Genomic DNA, 22,025 nt, shown 5'->3' with positions numbered 1-22,025 from the left:
TTTGTTTCATAAAGATTATTTAAAAATCCAAAAACCTCCATTTGGTTGGCGCGTTATGTTCAGAAATCCATAGGCTCGAGCGGTCACGACGGGGCAGACGAAAATTCCAAATAGTATCCGTAAAGTTCGAAGAAACATGTCAAACGTTTTTTATAATCAATCCTCAGGTTGTTTTTACAATGTATAATCGATAATATTTCAACCGGACTGTAGCTTCTTCAATAGGAGAGAAAGAGAAAATGTCTGTTCCACTCTGTTGGCGCATGCAAAACGCTACTGGCACCCAGCCATCCAATGACGCAATGTGATCTTTCTCGTTAATTTTTGAAAATAAAAGGCTGAAACTATGTCTAAAGACTGTTCACACCATGTGGAAGCCATAGGAAAAGGAATCTGGTTGATATCCCTTTAAATGGAGGGAAGGCATGCAATGAAACAGAGAGCTTTCAGGAAAAACAGCACTTCCTGGTTGGATTTTCCTCAGGTTTTCGCCTGCAATATCAGTTCTGTTATACTCACAGACAATATGTTGACAGTTTTGGAAACTTTAGTGTTTTCTATCCTAATCTGACAATTATATACTTATTCTGGGCCTGAGAAATAGGCAGTTTCATTTGGGTACGTTTTTCATCCAAACATCAAAATACTGCCCCCTACACTCAAGAGGTTAACCTAGCTTCTAACCCTAAACCCTAGCATAGCTAACGTTAGTTACCTAGCAAACGTTTAGCGGCCCAAAGTTTGCAATTTCGAATCTCATCAAGGACAAATTTAGCTGATTAGCAACTACATACTACTTTTTTAGCTACTATGAAATGACTTAGCATGTTAGCTAACCCTTCCTCCCCTAACCCTCTTACCCAACTCCTAACCTTAACCCCCCCAGTGTTTCTCAATTTGTTATCATGACCCCAAGGGGTGCACGTTTTGTTTAATTCCCTAGCATTATGCCCTAGTTTTGGGAACAGAAAACTGTATTGAGATCAAATGTTTAATCACTGAGAAAATTTGCAGAATGTTAGCCAAAATCTCTTTTCAATCTTCTCCCATTGCCCGCCAGTAAGCTTCCTCTTACTATATTTGGTAGTGAGTGGAAACGGCAAGTGGACACTTCACATTTAAATATCCAGTGAAATATCTGTCTCGTGGTTCTGTGGTACTGTCCTTGGTATTACAGCTTTATCAAGCTATTTTGTTTAAAAAAAAATGTTAATATGAATTCCATATAGGATTAGGCCTATTCAATATACATTGATAACATTTGATTAAGATTCATTTGAAAATGTCTGACAAAAAAATGCAGCAAGTTAAAATAATCTCATTTTAATAAATCATCAAAAGGACACATCTACAAACATGTAGATCAATTCAACAAGATTTATGAAAGTAGGTAACAGTAAAATGTATTTCTTATTTACAATTGTTTTCAAAATGCGATTTTCTCCTCCATTTAACCCATAATCAACTATGAAATCCAAATTGTCTTGAACATGGAATGCTAATTATATGTTCAAAGAAAAGTAATTTATAAACTGAAATATGTACAAATAGTTCCACCAGAAGGAAAATAAACCTTCATAATAACTGGTATTCTGATGAAACATTTGCCAGACCTTTGTAAAGGTCCTAAAAGATACAACAGTCTGACAAACTGACTGTGCCCCACCCATTGGAATTGAATTATTTTATATGTCCTCTCGTGTAAAACACTTACACGAGAGACATATAAAATAATTCAATTCCAATGGCAATTTACTTCATTGTCACAACTAGAGAAACAATTTGTGATAATTCATGGGGAAGTCACTGTTGTTCCTTTGCTATGATTTAACATGTGCTCCATTCCCTATAGATTTGCGTTGAGAAAAGCAAGTTCAAGGTGACAAAAAAAAGTAGAACAGAAAGCTATACAAGAATGATCCTTTGCACATTTCTAATCTCAAAGAGAAGCTCTTCTTCAAGTCAAATATTAAAAGCCTCAAGAGGTTCAACAGTCTCATGATGAATAGTTCCAAAGCCCATTATATCAAGCATCAGGTGAAAATAAGCCACTTCTGTTACGATGGACAGGGGCAAGCTCAGAGGGAAGGATAGACGAGAACAAAAAACAAAATGCTAAATCCAATATGAAGTCACTTTCCTCCAGCCATCCATTTAACATTGTCACACTGAAGGCGACTTAAATTAAGTCGAGGATAGAATCTGTACTGTAGAATATCGCAACTCATTCATCATAAGTCATTTGGTCTTTCATGACAATGGAGAATTATTGAAAAGTGCATAATCAAGAGCAGGGTTTCTACAAGGGCACTTTCATACTTGGATGTTTTTATCCCACTCTGACTACACGTTCTCTTGCTTGTAACATTTTAGTCCATTGCCATGTCACTACAGTGGTATGCCGATATCTTGCTTCGAATACAGTACGCAATGCAAATACCTTCAACTCAAAACACTCCAAAATAGATTGTGGTCTTAATACTGGCACATCAAAAAACAACATTTGGGCCTTGGAGTTAAATTAGGACAAACGCATAGCTACCGCTCTTGACTAAAGAAGGGGAGGGGCGATAAGGACACTGGTGACCATCAAAATGACTAACCAGAATCTGAAACGGACCCTTACCTTAACGACCATGCATTCATATAATCTCCGCCCAGCCAGAAGAGTACTGGACATCCCACAGAGCCTGGTTCCTCTCTAGTTCTGATATTTCTAGGGAGTTTTTCATAGCCACCACACTTCTACATCTGTATTGTTTGCAGTTTTAGGCTGGGTTTCTATTTAAGCACTTTGACATCTGCTTAGGTAAAAAAATTATTTATAAATAAATACATTTGATTAAGCCTAACCTAATTTTAACCAATTTTTAAATTAAATATCAGTTAGCAGGTCAGGAGTGTCCGTGTAGCCTTTTCCCTAAAGAAGCAGCAGGAATGGTTCTGGAATGTCACAGCATATTGATAAATCAACAGAAAAAAAGGAGAACATTGTAATAAACCTGGAAATTAATATTCATGGCATTTGTTTCACCATACAGTAGGTTGACATTATTCAATTGAGTTCTTATAGGCAGCCTACTTTGGCGCAATTGTCACAAATTTTCTGTCACAAACACTGACAAGCGTGAAAACAGCTTACAAAAGTCAAAGGCCACACAAACCTACATGGTATTACAGTATCACAATTAAAACAACCAGTTTAAAAAAAAGGAATAGGCTGAGAGGCTGGAATTTGAAAAGGGTGCTTAAGAAGTTAAAAAATGACATCAAGCATTTACCACCCAAAGGACTATATCTCTATTTCAGTGGTCTCTACATCATACATAACATGAATATTTGGGGCAATGCGGTACTCACAATATTTTGGGGTGGAGTGGTATAAGATTAAACACATTCTGAATGCCAAAACTAAAAATATGGTAAACGTATGCATTCATTTGTTAGATTGCAATTCATTTCCTAACTAGACTGATGTTATTGTGGAACAGATGATTTTAACTTCTAGCCTCTGAAACAATTCTGGAATGTAATATTTCTAATGAATACTGACATTCCTATACTTCAATACAAGGGACTGGAATAAGACATACTTTTGCAAATTGCAAGATGTGCAGCCAATTTCACTACTAAAGTGCAAGAGTACACAGTAAAACAGGGTTCAACTCAATGTGCAGTTGTGCACATAAAATTGTTCTAACACACAGTTTGCAAACCTTGTGCATAAAAATAATCTGAACTGCATAATGGTAAATACTGAACACAGATGAACATTTTCAGGTATGTCATTAAGATGGTATGTCTTTACTGTTAACATTGTAAGACTAACACTTCAGAACTGTATTATATTAAGGAAATAAGTGGCTTTCTGGTCTATTTGTTGGATGGCAAAAGGGGATTTAAGGTAGAATACAGATAATCACTAATTTGATAAAGGAAAAACAGGGATGCATAGAGGACACATTTGGAATAAATCTCCATAGTAGCTAGATGACGCAGAAGTCAACAATCTCACAGAAGATGTCAAATGTATGATGGTTAACTAGTCTTACCATGGAATTAAGCCACTGCTTTTAAGGATAAGGTCAATCCATGTTGAGACAAAACCTCACTACGGATCAACTTTGGCAGCAGTACGACCACAGAGCAACATACAGTATCTGTGACAACCGTTGCAGAGAACAGAGAGAGGAGAGGGTGAGCAGAAACCTAAGTGTAATTACGAGAGACGATATAAGAGCATGATGGTACAGAAGAGTGTCTGGTATAGAGATCTCAATCTAACACCCATCCAACAACACTGATTGATACACCTGACCAATGAAAGCTACCGTTTGTAAACTGGGGGCACATGGTGAAGCAGAAAAAAAACAAAGCCCAAAGAGGTCTGGGATATCAGGAATGAGAGGGATGAGAACAGGGCGAAAGAAGAAAGCTCTGAGCAAGTCCAGTTCTGTCCAGCTGTGGACAATGGTAAGATCGTTGTCTTCACAGGAGGGTGCAGCGGAAGAAACTGCTCTTCTTGGGCTGTTCTGTGATCTTCACACCATGACTGCTGCCCTGAGGATTGTTGCCCTCCTGGAACACACACACACACAGTCAGAACACACACACAATACCGCATCTAAAATAGATTTGCAATAGATTTGCACATAACACACACTTACCAGTTTCTTGTCCATTTTCGCCTTGATGTCTCTGGCAAGGGTCATAAATGCCTGAAATTAAGGGGAAAAAAAGACAGGACAAATTAAGATCAAAGAGACAAAACAATGTGCAGTCTCTTTCAACCTAACAGAACAACAATTACTGTACAGCCATTGTTGTTTTTAACTGCTGAGAATTAGTGAACTCACATTCTCCACGTTGATATTGGCCTTTGCACTGGTCTCCATAAACTTGATACCGTACTCCAACGACAACTGCCAAAGGTCAGTAAAAAGGAACGCATAAAATATACTCAGCGAACATTGACAGTAGCTCAATCACAAGTCTACATCTGTAGATACTCAAGATGTGAGTCATTGATTATAATTATTGATAATAGCCTACATAACATTTACTGATCCCCCACCTTCTCACATCTGTCTTTGGACAACTGTCACTCAGCAAACATGGACAGTAGTACAAAACATCAACTGTATAGTAAGTTGGATATCAGTCAGGTAGTTTGATATTTTTCATTTCCTGATCGGTGATGATCACCCACCTGCTCCCCTCTGTCTTTGGACACCTGTCGCTTGTCATTGACGTCACACTTGTTTCCCAGAACCATCTTCTCCACGTCAGCAGAGGCATGCTGGACAGGAAGACAGAAGATTGATTATGCAATGTAATTGCTACTTTCAGTAAAACGTACAGACTTCAAAAGATATACCGTGTATTCGGAAAGTATTCAGCCTAGGGTCAACCGATTATGATTTTTCAACGCCGAAACCGATTATTGGAGGACCAAAAAAAGCCGATACTGATTAAATCGGCAGAGTAAAAAAAAAAAAAAAAATGTATTTGTAATAATGACAATTACAACAATACTGAACGAACACTTATTTTAACTTAATATAATACATTAATAAAATCAATTTAGCCTCAAGTAAATAATGAAACATGTTCAATTTGGTTTAAATAATGCAAAAACAAAATGTTGGAGAAGAAAGTAAAAGTGCAATATGTGCCATGCAAAAAAGCTACGTTTCAGTTCCTTGCTCAGAACATGAGAACATATGAAAGCTGGTGGTTCCTGTTAACATGAGTCTTCAATATTCCATGGTATGATGTTTTAGGTTGTAGTTATAGGAATTATAGGACTATTTATCTCTATACCATTTGTATTTCATATACATTTGACTATTGGATGTTCTTATAGGCACTTTAGTATTGCCAGTGTAACAGTATAGCTTCCGTCCCTCTCCTCGCCCCAACCTGGGCTTGAACCAGGAACACATCGACAACAGACATCCTCGAAGCATCGTTACCCATCATTCCACAAAAGCAGAGCAAGGGGAGCAACTACTTCACTGTCTCAGAGCGAGTGACGTCACCGATTGAAACGCTATTAGCGCGCACCCCGCTGACTAGCTAGCCATTTCACATTGGTTACACCAGCCTATTCTCGTGAGTTAATAGGCTTGAAGTCATAAACAGCGCAATGCTTGAAGCACAGCGAAGAACTACTGGCAAACGCACGCAAGTGCTGTTTGAATGAATGCTTACGAGCCTGCTGCTGCCTACCACCGCTCAGTCAGACTGCTCTATCAAATCATAGACTTAATTAACATAATAACACACAGAAATACGAGCCTTAGGTCATTAATATGGTCAAATCGGGAAACTATCATTTAGAAAACAAAACGTTTATTCTTTCAGTGAAATACGGAACCGTTTCGTATTTTATCTAACGGGTGGCATCCATAAGTCTAAATATTCTTGTTACATTGCACAACCTTCAATGTTATGTCATAATTATGTAAAATTCTGGCAAATTAGTTCGTAATGAGCCAGGTGGCCCAAACTGTTGCATATACCCTGACTGCGAGCAACGAACGCAAGAGAAGTGACAATTTCCCTAGTTTAATATTGCCTGCTAACATGAATTTCTTTTAACTAAATATGCAGGTTAAAAAATATATACTTCTGTGTATTGATTTTAAGAAAGGCATTGATGTTTATGGTTAGGTCCATCCGTGCAACGATTGTGCTTTTTTCGCAAATGCGCTTTTGTTGACTCTTCCCCAGTTTGGAGAGGTTGGAAGTCTTTGTTAGGAAGAAATAGTCTTCACACAGTTTGCAACGAGCCAGAAGGCCCAAACTGCTGCATATACCCTGACTCTGTTGCACAGAACTCAAGGGAAGTGACACAATTTCTCTAGTTAAAAGTAATTCTTTTAGCAGGCAATATTAACTAAAAATATATACTTGTGTATTCATTTTAAGAAAGGCGTTTATGGTTAGGTACACATTGGTGCAACGACAGTGCTTTTTTCACAAATGCTTTTTGCAAATGCGCTTGTTAAATCACCCGTTTGGCGAAGTAGGCTATGATTCAATGATAAATTAACAGGCACCACGTCGATTATATGCAACGAAAGACAAGCTAGATAAACTAGTAATATCATCATCATCCATGTGTAGTTAACTAGTGATTATGTTAAGATCGTTTTTTATAAGATATGTTTACTGCTAGCTAGCGCCTTACCTTGGCTCCTTGCTGCACTCGCAGAACAGGTAGTCAGCCTTCCACGCAGTCTCCTTGTGGAGTGCAATGTAATCGACCATGATCAGTGTCCAAAAATGCTGATTACCAATTGTTATGAAAACTTGAAATGGGCCCTAATTAAATCGGCCATTAAGATTAATCGGTCAACCTCTAATTCAGATCCCTCGACTTTGTACACAGTCTTACGTTACAGCCTTATTCTAAAATCGTTTTTTTTATTCCCCTCAATCTACACACAAGACCCCATAATGACAAAACAAGAACAGGTTTAGACATTTTAGCAATTTTATTAAAATAAACGGAAATATCACATTTACGTACGTATTCAGACCCTTTACTCAGAACTTTGTTGAAGCACCTTCGGCGGAAATTACTACCTCGAGTCTTCTTGGGTATGACGCTACAAGCTTGGCACACCTGTATTTGGGGAGTTTCTCTCATTATTCTCTGCTGGTGCTCTCAAGCTCTGTCAGGTTGGATGGGGAGCATTGCTGAACAGCTAATTTCAGGTCTCTCCAGAGATGTTAGATCAGATTCAAGTCCGGGCCACTCAAGGACATTGAGACTAGTCCCGAAACCACTCCTGCGTGGTCTTAGCTGTCTGCTTAGGGTAGTTGTCCTGTTCGAAGTTGAACCTTCGCCGCCAATCTAAGTTCCTGAGCGCTCCGTTTATCTTTTACTTGATCCTGACTCGTCTCCCAGTCCCTGTCGCTGAAAAACATCCCCACATCATGATGCTGCCACCACCATGCTTCACTGTAGGGATGGTGCCAGGTTTCCTCCAGATGTGATGCTTGGCATTCAGGCCAAATAGTTTCATCAGACCAGAGAACCGTGTTTCTCATGGTCTGAGATTCCTTTAGGTTCCTTTTACTGAAGAGTGGCTTCTGCCTGGCCACTACATAAAAGGTCTGATTGGTGGAGAGCTGCAGAGATGGTTGTCCTTCTGGAAGGTTCTCCCATCTCAACAGAGGAACTCTGGAGCTCTGTCAGAGTGACCATCAGGTTCTTGGTCACCTTCCTGACCAAGGCCCTTCTCCCCCTATTGCTCAGTTTGGCCAGGCGACCAGCTCTAGGAAGAGTCTTGGTGGTTCCAAACTTCTTCCATTTAAGAATGATGGAGGCCACTGTGTTCTTGGGGACCTTCAATGCTGCAGACATTTTTTGGTACCCTTCCCCAGATCTGTGCCTTGACACAATCCTGTCTTGGAGCTCTACAGGAAATTCCTTCGACCTCACGGCTTAGTTTTTGCTCTGACATGCACTGTCAACTGTGGGACCTTATATAGACAGGTGTGTGCCTTTCCAAATCATGTCAAATCAATTGAATTTACCACAGATGGACTCCAATCAAGGATGATCAATGGAAACAGGATGCACCTGATGTTAATTGAGTCTCATAGCAAAGGGTCTGAATATTTAGCAGGTATTGGCCATATACCATAAACCCCCGAGGTGGCGTATTGTTATTATAAACCGGTTACCAACGTAATTAGAGTAGTAAAAATGCTTTGTCATACCCGTGGTATATGGTCTGATTTACCACGGCTGTTAGCCAATCAGCATTCAGGGATCGAACCACCCAGTTTATAATGGCCAATATACCATGGCAGTGTTTTGTAGCAGTGGGGGTTAATTGTAGCAGTGGGGGTTAATGGGGTCCGGGGTCCTCATTAGATCATTTTTATGTAGAATTATTGAGAAGCTCAGCTCTGGTGACTTTTTTTAAAGGACATTCTACTCCAAAATGAATGGAAATAAAATCATGCTGACACCATCTCAAATATAATTTCCACCTCCAGGAATGATCCCAATAACACATCGATAAAAATATTGTGTTACAATTATTTTAACATATTGAACCATGCATATAGCCTATACATGGTCAATATTATTAGATATTAGTGGAGGAGGAAAATAATTGATAGTTACATATGTTGATATTATATTTCACAATATATTGTATAGTTTTGACAACGTCGCAATACTATTTCTGCGCTAGTTGGATGTACTTGCACCAAAACTCCAGTATTATTCCTTCATAGCTTGTTCTCCATCTTTTTAAATAGGGAGCCAATTTATTTTCAGCACTTCCATGACTGATCAAAACTTGTTTTTTCACAGCTGTCCTTTGTCCCTCTGCAGCAGACATATGGTGAGCAATATGTTTGGAATGTCGAATCACAATAAAAATCAGCTTCGATTCGCAATACTTATTGTATCGGTGATAATATCGTACCACTGCATGTCACAATTCTTTCCCTGGCTGCCACTACTCTTGCTCAACTAAAGACCTTTAAAACTCCTGTTTACCCATGATTGCATTATGAATTGTTGTGCATTGACTGCTTGTCAGAATGCATGTTTCCCTCCCTAAGGCAATCGCAACTCGAATGCACCTTGAGAGAAATATTTATCTAGCATAGAACACATAAGCTGACTAGGTAAATTGATTAACTATTTTACTATGGGGTCTGTTTTTTTCTAGTAATTACTTGTCTTGTTTGCAGGGAAAAAGTAAATGTGGACTGTTCTAGCATCTTTAAAGTGGAATATTTTTGACTGTAGTGGAAACACTACCACGGCTAAGGGCTGTTCTTAGGCACCACGTGACATAAAATGCTATGTTGTTTCAGCGAATAAGCATCCAGGAACCAAACTACTATAATCTCTGATAATTACCTCCTCTATATTCCTTATCCAGTTTTTGATGTTGTCAAACGACTTCTCATTGGTGATGTCATAGACCAACATGATGCCCTGGGGAGAAAAACAGAGACTTGGTAAACAACAACCACTTTAACAATGAATGTCAGATACTAACATCCTGTTAAACTTGAGACTTGTACACCTCAGTAAAAAGCTAATTGTTATGAAGGGCCTGAACAGGAATCCAGTGCGATTTTACACCTCCCATGAATGATCTCAGGTATGTAGTGCTCAATTAAAAAAAAAAAAAGGAGGGACTCAAACTAGTGTGCAATCTAGGCCTAACACAAATTCATCGCCATTAATGTCTCTTTTTTTCTTATAATCTAAACTACACTCTCATCAACAGTGTAAAGTACTTAAGTAAAAATACTTTAAAGTATTGCTTAAGTCGTTTTTTGGAGCAACTGTACTTTATACTTGACAACTTTTACTCCACTACATTCCAAAAGAAAGTAATGTACTTTTTACTCCTTACATTTTCCCTGGCACCCAAAAGTACTAGCTACATTTTGAATGCTTAGGAAAATTGTCTAATTCACGCACTTATCAAGAGAACATCCCTGGTCATCCCTACTGCCTCTGATCTGGCAGATTCACTTAACACAAATGCTTTGTTTGTAAATTATGTCTGAGTGTTGAAATGTGTCCAGGCTATCCATAAATTCAAAAAATCAAATCAAATCAAGCCATCTGGTTTGCTTAATATAAGGAATTCGAAATGATTAATACTTTTACTTTTGATACTTAAGTACATTTAAAACATACTTTTAGACTTTTACCAAAGTAGTATTTTACTGGGTGACTTTCACTTGAGTCATTGTCTTTTAAAAAAGGTATCTTTGCTTTTACTCAAGTATCTTACTGATTCTCATATGTGCTTTGTAGTACATTTGCAAAATTTGTGAGGGGCATAGTAAAGCATAGCGACTGACCATGGCTCCTCTGTAGTATGCCGTTGTGATTGTTCGAAACCGCTCCTGGCCAGCTGTGTCCCTGGGAGAGAACAACACAATGAGATCCTTTAATTCCCATCCCTGATTTTAACCCACTTGTAGAATTATAGGCCAATTGTGATCATTCCCAAGGTGCACTTTTTCAAGACATAATTTCAGAGACATTCTGTGAAGTCAAAGGGCTGTCTTACCATATCTGTAGCTTGATCTTCTTACCATCTAGTTCTACAGTTCTAATTTTAAAGTCAATACCTGAAACAGGAATAGCAAAAGTGAGACAATTATTATTGCACTTCTACCCACTTAAAATGCGATTTCACTATTGTCTAACCACAGAGCTCCAAACGACAAAGGATCATTGAAACGCAACTATTTGAGTTTAATGTATTTTGTAGGCCTACAGCACTGTTTATGCACAAGTGGCAAAACCAGACTGCATTCAACATTTGCTTGAAGGCTAGCTAGTAATTCTTTGGATTATATCATGTCCAGAGAGTTCTGTCTAGGGAGGCCCATCTTTTTAGATGATGTTGCAGGCCACACACAGGAAGTGCACAACTTCGATTTGAGCGATGGCTTGCCTATTGTAAATGGCTGCATAACTTCAGGGAAGACCTCCCCAACATGTAGCTACTAAAACTTACCTTTCCTGTAATGTTACAGTGACTGGTTTGAACTAGCAAACTCGTTCATGTATTGCTTGCTGGGAAGTGAACTTCACTGTTATCTAACGTTAGCTAGCTAAGCTATCTAATGAGTGTCAGAGTAAGCTTGTTCTTGCTCACTTGACAGCTAACGTTAGTTAGCTAAGGAGTCAGGTGACGTCACCTGCTAAAATCGCATGAAAATATCAATTTGAGGAATGTTGGGGATGCTGAAGCGCTGGTTTTATTGCCAAGCGAGTATTGTGAAAAACCGGTTAAGTTAACTAGCAAGCTAGTCCTGAATGCTAACAAAAATAAGCTAGCTAGCCAGCTAACTAGCGTTAGCATGACAGGATGGGCGCACACTATTATTGCTGCTAACTAGCTACCCGTCCTCCGGTATAACTTTTCTAACCAGAAAACGTACGAAATTCACATACCTATTGTGGAGATAAATGTTGAGTTGAAGGCATCTTCTGAAAACCTGAACAACACACACGTCTTTCCGACGCCAGAATCGCCGATTAACAGTAGTTTAAACAAGTAATCGTAAGTCTTCGCCATATTATTAGCAATTGCGGAAATCCCGCCCGGCAGTTGTGCAAAGAGATACGTTACCGCTTTACTCGATTTACTGGACCAGTGATTGGACAAACAACATTTCACTCTTGACTGCTCTGTATCCGTGAATTACCCGCTGTCAATCAAAAGGGTAACGTCAGCTGATTGTGCTCTTGAAGTCAATGTCCCACCCATGAAAATGTGATCCCACCATTATCTTCTCATCTTAACAACAACGATATCAGTCTGCAAAGGAGTGCTTTAATATTCTATTCAAAGTTGAAAGTACAGTGCCAGTGAGTGAAATAACAATAACCAAGAGAAGCAATGTCGGTAAGTGTTTTTTCTTTGCTCATGCGAGCAATTCTTTGGAATAGCCAGTCAAATACTGTACAACGTGTACATGTTTATTGGTGGCCTTGTTTTGACCATGAACATTGAAGTTAGTAGCTAATAGTGCTGAGCTATTAGTACTTTGAGGTTGCTTCGGTTTCAGTTCTATTATAAAAAAAATAATCATGGTTTTCGGTTTTGATCCTTTTTTCTTTTTTTTTTTTTTTACATGAAATGCATTATGAAATAATAGCATTACAATGATTTTAGAGCTTTGTAATGGAAATTCCAAAGTCAAAAGTAGTAAACATTAATTTGTCAAAACATTGAAAATGTTGCTTTGTCTCTCAGTTCCACATGAGGTAGATATCAATATAAAGTAAGAAATTACTATGAAATACAATATTTCCGGTGTGTATATTACTTTTTATTTAATGAGCTTATTCGTTTTAATATCCTAATAATCTTTTCTCTGCTTAGGCAGTAACAGTCAGCCGGTGGGATCCTGATTTCAAAGAATTTCGTATTTTTCTGTTATGAATTCTAGCTAGGTGGCTAACGTTAGCTAGGCTAGGTGTTAGGCTTAAGGTTAAGTTTAGGATTTAGGTTTAAAGGGGTAGGGATAGCAGACATGTTAAGTAGTTATAAAGTAGCTAAAAAAGTAGTAAGTAGTTGTAAATTAGCGAAAATGTTCAAGTTGTCCGTGATGAGATTTGAACTCGCAACCTTTGGATTGCTAGACCGTCGCATTATATACGGCCACCCACTAAAACCGGACTAAATGAATTCAAGTAATTGACCGACGTTGCAAATAACCAGAAAATATGTCGGTTAATCGCTCAGTACTGGCTAATGATTCAGTCAAGTTCAGCAATAAGTTATGAAGACTATGATTTGGTTTAAAACATGACCATTTAGCAAATATAAAACAGTGCCTGTTCTGGGAATGGAATTACATGCCCGGGCAAGTCTCAGAAATAGTTCTGCTGCAGTTCTTGTATCAGACATGAGAGGGTGCCCTTGACTTATTTCCCCTTTTACATGGTTTTATATTTTTTAATGGTTCTAATGGTGTGAGCTGTGAAAACAAATAGTTTTATACATGAATCCATATTGCAGCTCACTAAGGACCTAATGCACCCTACTTTGGAGGCTGAGAGGCAAAGACACAAGAAGAAGAGGTTGGTTCAGAGTCCCAACTCCTACTTCATGGATGTAAAATGCCCTGGTGAGTATTAAGGATGTAGTTTACATCAACTGCCCAAACTATTTACATGTAGTGTTCACACTATTATTAAATTAGCTTTCCCATTTCCCGATCTATAAGAATTATAATTTACAACACAAAAAGATGAAGCATGAAAATAAACAAAGCATTTACAAAGGATTATTAAGGTTACAGAAAAACATATTTGTTTTCAACTTTATTCCAGGCTGCTACAGGATCACCACAGTGTTCAGTCATGCCCAGAGAGTGGTGCCCTGTGGCGGCTGCTCCTTCGTCCTGTGCCAGCCCAGAGGGGGGAAATGCCGCCTCACTGAGGGTAAGAAGACTGTTGTACAATCACATTGCTCAATAACTTATACAGTAGCATAGGCCCATATCAGTGTAGAGCTCTATCGAATATCTACTGATTTTTGACTTTACCAGTCTCTTTCTCACCCCTATACAGGCTGCTCCTTCAGAAGAAAGCAACGCTGAGTGAGATTTCAGTAGTGAGCTATCAACTGTGATAGTCGTAAATTGTGGACCATGGATGTTTTGTAAATTATCACATTATATTGAATGGGGATTATTCAGATGAGCTGATTGGCAGTGTTTTGTCCTTATGATATAAACAGATTACAATATCGTTCAGATACAATATGCCTTTTTGTAATGAATAGGTATAATATACTGTATGCAGTGTATGAAGTGGTTTGTCTCTGTGTTTGACATTTCTATTTTTCTTACTAAATAATACATTAAATAATCTCTTGAGCCAGGTTGTGTAAAAATTTATTAGACTGAAAGCGGGAAAAGTGAATGAAACATTTTAACACAGACTGTCAAATAAGGATGAGAAGCCTTGATTGATTACCTTCACAGACAACAATAAAACCTTTTGACGGTTCACCTTCTGTGGTTTGTGTATTCTTTGGTTTCGAGAGTTCCCCTGACTGAAAGTTTTGTAAAACTGGAGCAATACATCAATAACTAACATTATTCTACTATATACAATAAGTATCCGTGTTTTATTACCTTGATTGAGGCCCCAGTGGTGCTTTTTTTGGTTTAACTTTTATTAAATATGCTACCACCACAATATAATACCAGGATTATGATTTTACACCTAGGCTAGGCAGCCAAATGCAGAGCTGGGATAGTGGCAGGCATGTCAGGCCATAGTGGAAAGGAGGTGCTATGAAGCTGCATGTCAGCATATGGCGGCACTTTAAGACCATACAGATAATACGTTAGGTCAGAAGAGGAGTTGTAGTTCCTTGAAAGATTTGTATAGAATACTCTTTTCACATAAAAAACGATTGTATTGTTGATAGTCACAGTATTTTAGCACCACCAGTAGCACCACAGACATGTTCACCATCGTTTCCATGAGTCTTCCTCTAGTGTCAATGACCATGTTACACACACATATACACCAAAGGTAGAATATTGGCTCATTATTAAAAGGCACAGTCCAACCTGTGGATATGTTCACATACATTGTGCATGCACTAAATTACCATGTCAGTTGGTAAAAGCTGATTCCTGTCAACTGTTTACAAAATAACTCTCGGTGGAGCTCATGAATCAGACATAAATGAACGCCATACATAACACAACCTATTTCAAAACATGCTTTTGAGTGCACATTTCAAATATGAGTTGTCGTTTTTTTCTATTCTTGACTCATTGGTTTAAAAAAAACAAAGGGTACAAGTTAAGTTAATCCCCTTTCGCTGGGAATAAGACTTTACAGCTCAAAATGTGGAATGAAATGTAATATTTATGGAATGTTGCAAGACTTTTATCCTCTCCATCTTCCTCCTCATCATCTTTATAAGCTGTTGAGCTCTTGCAGTGTTTGATCCAGGACTTGATGCATTCCCAGGTTCTCTTCTTTGGCACCTGCTAATTTTTCTAAAAAAAATACATAAAATAAAGACATATTGAAGACATATAGAATGAAACCACACATGACAGGACCATCATAAAGTTGATTCATATGAATTCATTCTCCTTAGGTTTGGTAAACAATATTCTACACAGAATCCAAAGCCATTCCTATACAGGATGTACAACAGCTGCTTCCTAGCCACCGTGCTTCTACATCTGCATTTCTTGCTGTTTAGGGTTTTATGCTGGGTTTCTGTATATCACTTTGTGACATCAGCTGATGTAAAAAAGGGCTTTATAAATACATTTGATTGATTTTACATACTGTAACTGCTGTGGCCGTGTTAAGTTGTTCAATATGCAAAACACAACCACACTAAAGAACACTACCCAAAACAAAAGGCAGATTTGCATATATAAAACTGATGACAGTAATGTATGGAGTTGCGCGACAAATGTTATGTAAAAAGGATGTGAGGGACACTCGGTGTGAATGCATGCCACACTCCATAAATTCTCACCTTCTTAAAACAGTTGTTTATCCTATTATAAAGATTGTAATATCAAAACTATTTAATTAAAGAAGGATAGTTGAGATAGTTAGCTTTTAATGAGTTTCATTACACAGTGAGATGGACAGAAGGCACAGAGAAAAGGAGAAAGGGTATTTCAGGAGGCTAACCCCAGGACACAATAGCCTAAAGTGGGAAGGGTGAGAGGACAGACACCCTGGAGGGACAGACATCCTGGAGGCAGCAGGAGGCCGGCAGAAAGAAATGTCTACAAGGAGGTCATGTCATTGAGGGCATGATCCAGCTCCTCGCTGATAGCCTTGTACTTCAGCTTCTGAGCATAAAGTTCATCTGGAGGTCAAAGGGCAGCAGGAAGTAGCACAGGTAAGGCACAAGGAAATCAACAGCCGAGAGAGGTGGAGAACAGGACAGGGAATCAAAAAGGAAATGGTGCCAAAAAGAGAGGGAAGAGAAAGAGAGGACAGGTCAGTGGATGCAAAAGAGAAAAGTCATACAGTATAAAAATGAAAGAAGAGAATATGCCAGAAAGATAAGACATCTTAGTCTACCTGTGAGCATTCTAAAATTGAAATATGTTGCAAATCTTTTTTTTGATGGGGGGGCAAGAGATTAAGACCTTAAGCATTTAAAACTATATCAAGGTTTCCATAAACGTACTTCATACCGGTAAACCCATTTCATGTGGCTCTAGGACCAAAAATGCTGATCTTAAAGGAATTTGAGCACTCTGTTCTTAGTGCAGACATCAGACACCAAAATAGGTGCTCTTTGGTTCGTAGAAAATGGGCCTACATATTTCTTTACACTGGAGACCAAGGCAGTGTGTTTTATTATCTTCTTGGAGAAGTTTCCATACGTTTGGCAGGGTACCCTTTCTTCTAGAGAAATATTTCCAGCTAGTTAAATTTTCTTATTTTTAGCTGGGACCATGTCAATGTGAAACTGTGCATAATAAGATGTTGTTTCATTGCCCAGGGAGAGGATTAAATATCCAGACCTCTTGACCAAGGAAATTACATACAATGGGGAATACGGAACAAGCTCGACATCTTTACTAATTTACTGACATGGAATGTTCTTATTTGAGCAACTCAGCTTTATAAGTCTGAGATGCAACTGAGAACAATGATAAAACGGTTATTTTCAAAATATATAGTTTAATCTTCTGCAATAAAATATGTCTAACTTTCTCTCCACACTAAGGTACGTTTACGTTCTCTTCTATCAAAATGCCATAGAGCAGTTTGCAACAGCGTTTTTAGCACTCATACCTTCCAGGTCATCAATGAATTTTTCCAGTTTGGCCACTGTCCTCTCTGCAAACTCTGCACGAGTCTCAGCCTGGGGGACACACAGGGAGGGGGGTGTCAGAACAGGACGCCATTTTGACATGGAGCAAATTGGCTTACTAAAGTATGAACTAAGAATCCAATAAGATGCCAGCAGCTGCTTACCTCCTTCAGCTTGTCACTAAGAACCTTGATCTCCTCCTCATACTTGTCCTCTTTTTCTGAGTACTGTCAAAATACAAGACAAAGTCTGTTCCAGGCAAGCTCTGAAATCTTGAACATGTCAGACCATTCATCTCAGAGACAGAAACGCGTTCAGAAACAGACAGACATGAAAGTGCATAGACAGCGATGATCTTGCGGCACTGTTTGTCAACCATGCTTCGCTGTAATACAACTAGGGTTGCAAAGGGAGGGTATATTACTGGAAACTTTCTAAGTTTAAAAGTAAACTACCAACATTTTGGTATATTTCAATGATTTTATCACAAACATTTAGTGGCCCTTTTGGGTACTTAAGATTATCACAGGTGTCTAATAATATCTTAGCTCTGTATGGCCTCATCACATGTAAAATATATTAAATAATTAACTAAGATGATTTTAAAATAAAAAATAGAATGACAAAGCTGTAAAACATTATCCTAAATGTAAACCATCAACTTCTTGAATACCATTGGTGTTTAATAGGAGGGTTTCAACATGAACTATCCTTCATCTTTTTTTTTATTTTCTTTTTACAAACCTTTATTTATTTTACTATGTCAATATGTATTAGCTAATGTTTTGGCGTCAAACTGGTGACAGTTGTGAAAAATGTCAATAGTTGGAAGAGTTGCAGAAATAATTGAAAATAATGCCAGTGTTGATTAGATGCTTTTTTCATTAATTTGGCCATTTTCTCTTGAACCATATGGTTTATCTAATAAGAAACTCATGAACAATATGGAAACAGATATAAAAAATGAATAATATATGAATAAAACATGTTTTAAGTTTTTCAAGTATAAATTACCAAAATTCCGATACATATTTTCTGTTAATTACCAAAATTACTAATTACCAAAATTACTAACTTTTGTAAATTACAGGTAGCTTTGCAACCCTAAATACAACTCTTCAGGTTTGATAAACTGGCTTTGTGTTAGCATGGGTATAAGGAACACATCGTGCTGTGATGCCAACCATGAGAAGGGCAGTGATTTAATCAGCACCGGGCAACTGCTTAAGTGGCTGAGGGAGATTCATGTGGCGTGACTGGCACTAAGCTGGCTAGATAGGAATGCAGAGAAAGGTCTGTTTTGGTCCAGGGCTATTACACCTTCCTGTTCCATCAACATTATCATAAAGAAATCAACATCCAATTTGTCAGGTGACACCACGATCTTTGTTCAGATGTCTTTGAAGATAAAAGTGTGTCAGGTATTGATTATACTAAAAATAACTCTGCTTTCATGTCTGCCATGTATAGTCAACTAATGATTTGGGACTGACTTAAGTGGATGCACTTACCTAAAACATGCAAATATCCAGAATAAGTAAAAAAAATAATGTATTTGAATTGGGACTGGTGATCTACACTGCACTTAAGCTGAGTTTGCACTCATCAGTAGTTGACTGTATTTACTTGTATGATGTAATAGTATGCACACTGACCTTCTCAGATGAGGCTTCTAGGGATTTTAGGTTGTTGGTCACATTTTTCAACTCCTCCTCCAGATCACTGCATTTACTACCGGGGAATAAAGGAAGAAAAGTACTTAGCATTGGCATCTCAATACTTACATACACAATACTGGAAGGATCTTCACATGTTCATTTCAAGAACCTTTGTTTACCCTCTTATTTTAGTGTAGGAGGCGTGTGCTGCACTTACAGTTCTGAGACCTCGGCCCTCTCCTCAGCTCTCTCCAGTTCTCCCTCAAGGATTACCAGCTTACGGGCCACCTAAGGTAGAGAGATAAACATATTAGTGGAACAGTATGAGTGTGTTAAGGGATACTTCTATGAATGGATTATACCCCAGACAGAACAAACTCTATGGGACCATGTGAAGTCTCACCTCCTCGTATTTGCGGTCGGCCTCCTCAGCGATGTGTTTGGCCTCCTTTAGCTGCATCTCCTGCATCTCCATCTTCTCCTCGTCCTTGGAGGCCCGGTTCTCGATCACCTTCATGCCTCTGATAGGACAGGACACACAGTAATGTCAGCAACACCCAAGACACAATCAATTTCAAGTATCATTTACACAGCCCACCCAATATGGAGGCACATTGAATGGTTTTACACATTCAAGATGGCTTTCCGGAAATATTTCTTTCAGTACGCTATTGAAGGGGCTGGTCATTTGCTAGCAATGGACATGGCATCAAAACCTATAACAATAAAAAAAAATGTCAAAGCAAGCCGCATGTTCCTGGTACTATCGAATGGAAAATGTCATACACAGTGCATTTGGAAAGTATTCAGACCCCTTGACCCGTTTCCACATTTTGTTACATTACAGTCTTATTCAAAAACAAATTAAGTAGTTTTTTTTCTCCCCTCAAACTACACACAATACCCCATCATTTATTTAACCAGGCAAGTCAATGAAGAACAAATTCTTATTTACAATGACAGCCTTGACAAAGCAAAAATAGGTTTTTAGACATTTTAGCAAATGTATTAAAAATAACAAACTGGAATATCACATTTACATACGTTTTCAGACCTTTTACTCAGTACTTTGTTGAAGCACCTTTGGCAGAGATTACAGTCTCAAGTCTTCGTGGGTATGACACTACAAGCTTGGCACACCTGTATTTGGTGACTTTCTCCCCTTCTTCTCTGCAGATTGGCTGGGGAGTGTTCCTGTACAGCTCTTTTCAGGTCTCTCCAGAGATGTTCGATCGGGTTCAAGTCCGGGCTCTGGCTGGGCCACTCAAGGACATCCAGAGACTTGTCCCAAAGCCACTCCTGCATGGTCTTGGCTTTATGCTTAGGGTTGGTGTCACAGTCTTAGGTCCTGAGTGCTCTGGAGCAGGTTTTCATCAAGGATCTCTCTGTACTTTGCGCCGTTCATCTTTCTCTCGATCCTGACTAGTATCCCAGTCTCTGCTGCTGAAAAACATTCCCACAGCATGACGCTGCCACAACCATGTATCACCGTAGCGACGATGCCAGGTTTCCTCCAGACATGACGCTTGGCATTCAGGCTTCATCAGACCAGAGATTCTTGTTTCTCATGGTCAGAGAGTCTTTAAGTGCCTTTTGGAAAACTCCAAGCGGGCTGTCATCTGCCTTTTACTGAGGAGTGGCTTCCGTCTGGGCACTCTACTATAAAGGCCTGATTGTGGAGTGCTGTAGAGATTTTTGTCCTTCAGGAATATTCTACTGTGGGACCTTATATATACACAGGTGTGTGCCTTTCCAAATCATGTCCAATCAATTAAATGTACCACAGATGGACTCAAATCTAGTTGTAAAAACATCTGAAGGATGATCAATGGAAAGAGGATGCACCTAAGCTCAATTACAAGTCTCATAGCAAAGTGTCTGAATAATTATGTAAATAAGGTATTTCTATTTTTTTTTTTTTTTAACATTTGCAAAAATGTCTAAAAACCTGTTTTTGCTTTGTCATTAAGGGGTATTGTGTGTAGATTGAAGAGGAAAAATATTTATTTAATCCATTTCAGAATAAGGCTGTAACATAACAAAATGTGGAAAAAGTCAAGGGGTCTGAATACTTTCCGAATGCACTTTAAATATAAAGATTAAACGGTGAAAGATTATAAATACGTCTGTTTCTCTGGCTGGTACTGACCTCTCGCTCTCATCCGCAGCCTTCTCTGCCTCCTCCAGTTTCTGCAGTGCAGTGGCCAGCCTCTCCTGGGCCCGGTCCAACTCCTCCTCTACCAGCTGGATCCTGCGGTTCAGACCCGCCACATCACCCTCCGCCTGGGAGAAGAGAGGGGGATGAGGTCAAAGGTTACACATATCAGGGTCACACTGACACAGTAATGTGTTGTACTAGAAAGAAGCACATCCTGCTAAGAGGATGTTCCCTGGATGGTACACTCACATGGTCTCCTATCATTGCTATGCAGATGACACTCAACTACTTTTCTCCTTCTACCTTCCGACACCCAGGTGGCGACACGCATCTCTGCGTGCTTGGTAGATATCTCAGCTTATATGTCAGCCCACCATCTCAAGCTCAACCTTGACAAGAAGGTGCTGCTCTTCATTCCGGAGAAGACCAGCCCGCTCAAAGACCTCTCCTTCCAGATTGACAACTCCACAATGGTCCCCCTTCCAGATTGAAGAGAACCTTGGCGTAACCATGGACAACACCCTGTCGTTCTTTGCAAACATCAAAACAGTGACTCGCTCATGCAGGTTCCTGCTCTACAACATCCATAGAGTACGATCCTAGCTCACACCGGAAGTGGCGCAGGTCGTAATCCAGGCACTTGTCATCTCCCGCCTGGGCTACTGCAACTTGCAGTTGGCTGGGCTCCCCGCTTGTTCCATTAAACCCCTACAACTTATCCAGAACGCTACTGCCCACCTGGTGTTCAACCTTCCCAAGTTCTCCCATGTCAACTGCTTCTCCGCACACTGCAAAAATGCCTTTTGTGAACTAACAGTCGATCTGGACTTTCTTTCCTCCTCTTACTACCTCTGACTTTGCTGATAG

At 39.1% G+C, this 22,025-nt stretch overlaps 3 protein-coding genes across 7 annotated transcripts in view; 1 reads left to right on the top strand and 2 right to left on the bottom strand.

Annotated features, from left to right (window-relative positions):
- Window positions 1-1,307: 1,307 nt before the first annotated feature.
- Window positions 1,308-12,222, bottom strand: LOC110502309 (ras-related protein Rab-8A). Its single transcript, XM_021580282.2, has 8 exons — window positions 11,966-12,222; window positions 11,073-11,133; window positions 10,861-10,921; window positions 9,899-9,976; window positions 5,210-5,299; window positions 4,857-4,922; window positions 4,668-4,718; window positions 1,308-4,578 (listed from the first exon to the last, which is right to left on the bottom strand). The coding sequence occupies exons 1-8, from the start codon at window positions 12,087-12,089 to the stop codon at window positions 4,489-4,491; spliced, it is 621 nt and encodes a 206-aa protein (XP_021435957.1). The 5' UTR covers window positions 12,090-12,222; the 3' UTR covers window positions 1,308-4,488.
- LOC110502382 (40S ribosomal protein S27-like) lies at window positions 12,178-14,533 on the top strand. 2 transcript variants are annotated; one of them, XM_021580480.2, is made up of 4 exons: window positions 12,178-12,419; window positions 13,539-13,647; window positions 13,853-13,963; window positions 14,093-14,533. In XM_021580480.2, exons 1-4 carry the CDS (start codon window positions 12,414-12,416, stop codon window positions 14,119-14,121), a joined length of 255 nt encoding a protein of 84 aa, XP_021436155.2. In that variant the 5' UTR covers window positions 12,178-12,413; the 3' UTR covers window positions 14,122-14,533. The 2 variants fall into 2 exon arrangements, with proteins under 2 accessions (XP_021436155.2, XP_021436078.2); XM_021580403.2 differs by lacking the exon at window positions 14,093-14,533 and having other exon boundaries at window positions 12,190-12,419; window positions 13,853-14,031.
- The window catches only part of tpm4a (tropomyosin 4a), a 25,600-nt gene continuing 17,978 nt past the window's right edge, over window positions 14,404-22,025 (bottom strand). For 2 of the 4 annotated variants that reach the window (XM_021579973.2, XM_021580074.2), the window contains 7 exons: window positions 21,150-21,283; window positions 19,404-19,521; window positions 19,218-19,288; window positions 18,998-19,073; window positions 17,507-17,569; window positions 17,324-17,393; window positions 14,404-15,543 (listed from right to left, as the gene is read on the bottom strand). In XM_021579973.2, the coding sequence (XP_021435648.2) occupies window positions 15,461-15,543; window positions 17,324-17,393; window positions 17,507-17,569; window positions 18,998-19,073; window positions 19,218-19,288; window positions 19,404-19,521; window positions 21,150-21,283 (615 nt within the window). In that variant the 3' untranslated portion in view covers window positions 14,404-15,460. Of the gene's footprint in view, window positions 15,544-15,599; window positions 16,383-17,323; window positions 17,394-17,506; window positions 17,570-18,997; window positions 19,074-19,217; window positions 19,289-19,403; window positions 19,522-21,149; window positions 21,284-22,025 lie in introns of those variants that run through there. The other 2 variants (XM_021580022.2, XM_021580159.2) reach the window with 2 other exon arrangements.

This window comes from Oncorhynchus mykiss, chromosome 1, assembly GCF_013265735.2.
Source record: "Oncorhynchus mykiss isolate Arlee chromosome 1, USDA_OmykA_1.1, whole genome shotgun sequence".
In the NCBI taxonomy this organism is placed as follows: Eukaryota; Metazoa; Chordata; class Actinopteri; order Salmoniformes; family Salmonidae; genus Oncorhynchus; species Oncorhynchus mykiss.
This window is presented reverse-complemented; position numbering and strand designations above follow the sequence as displayed.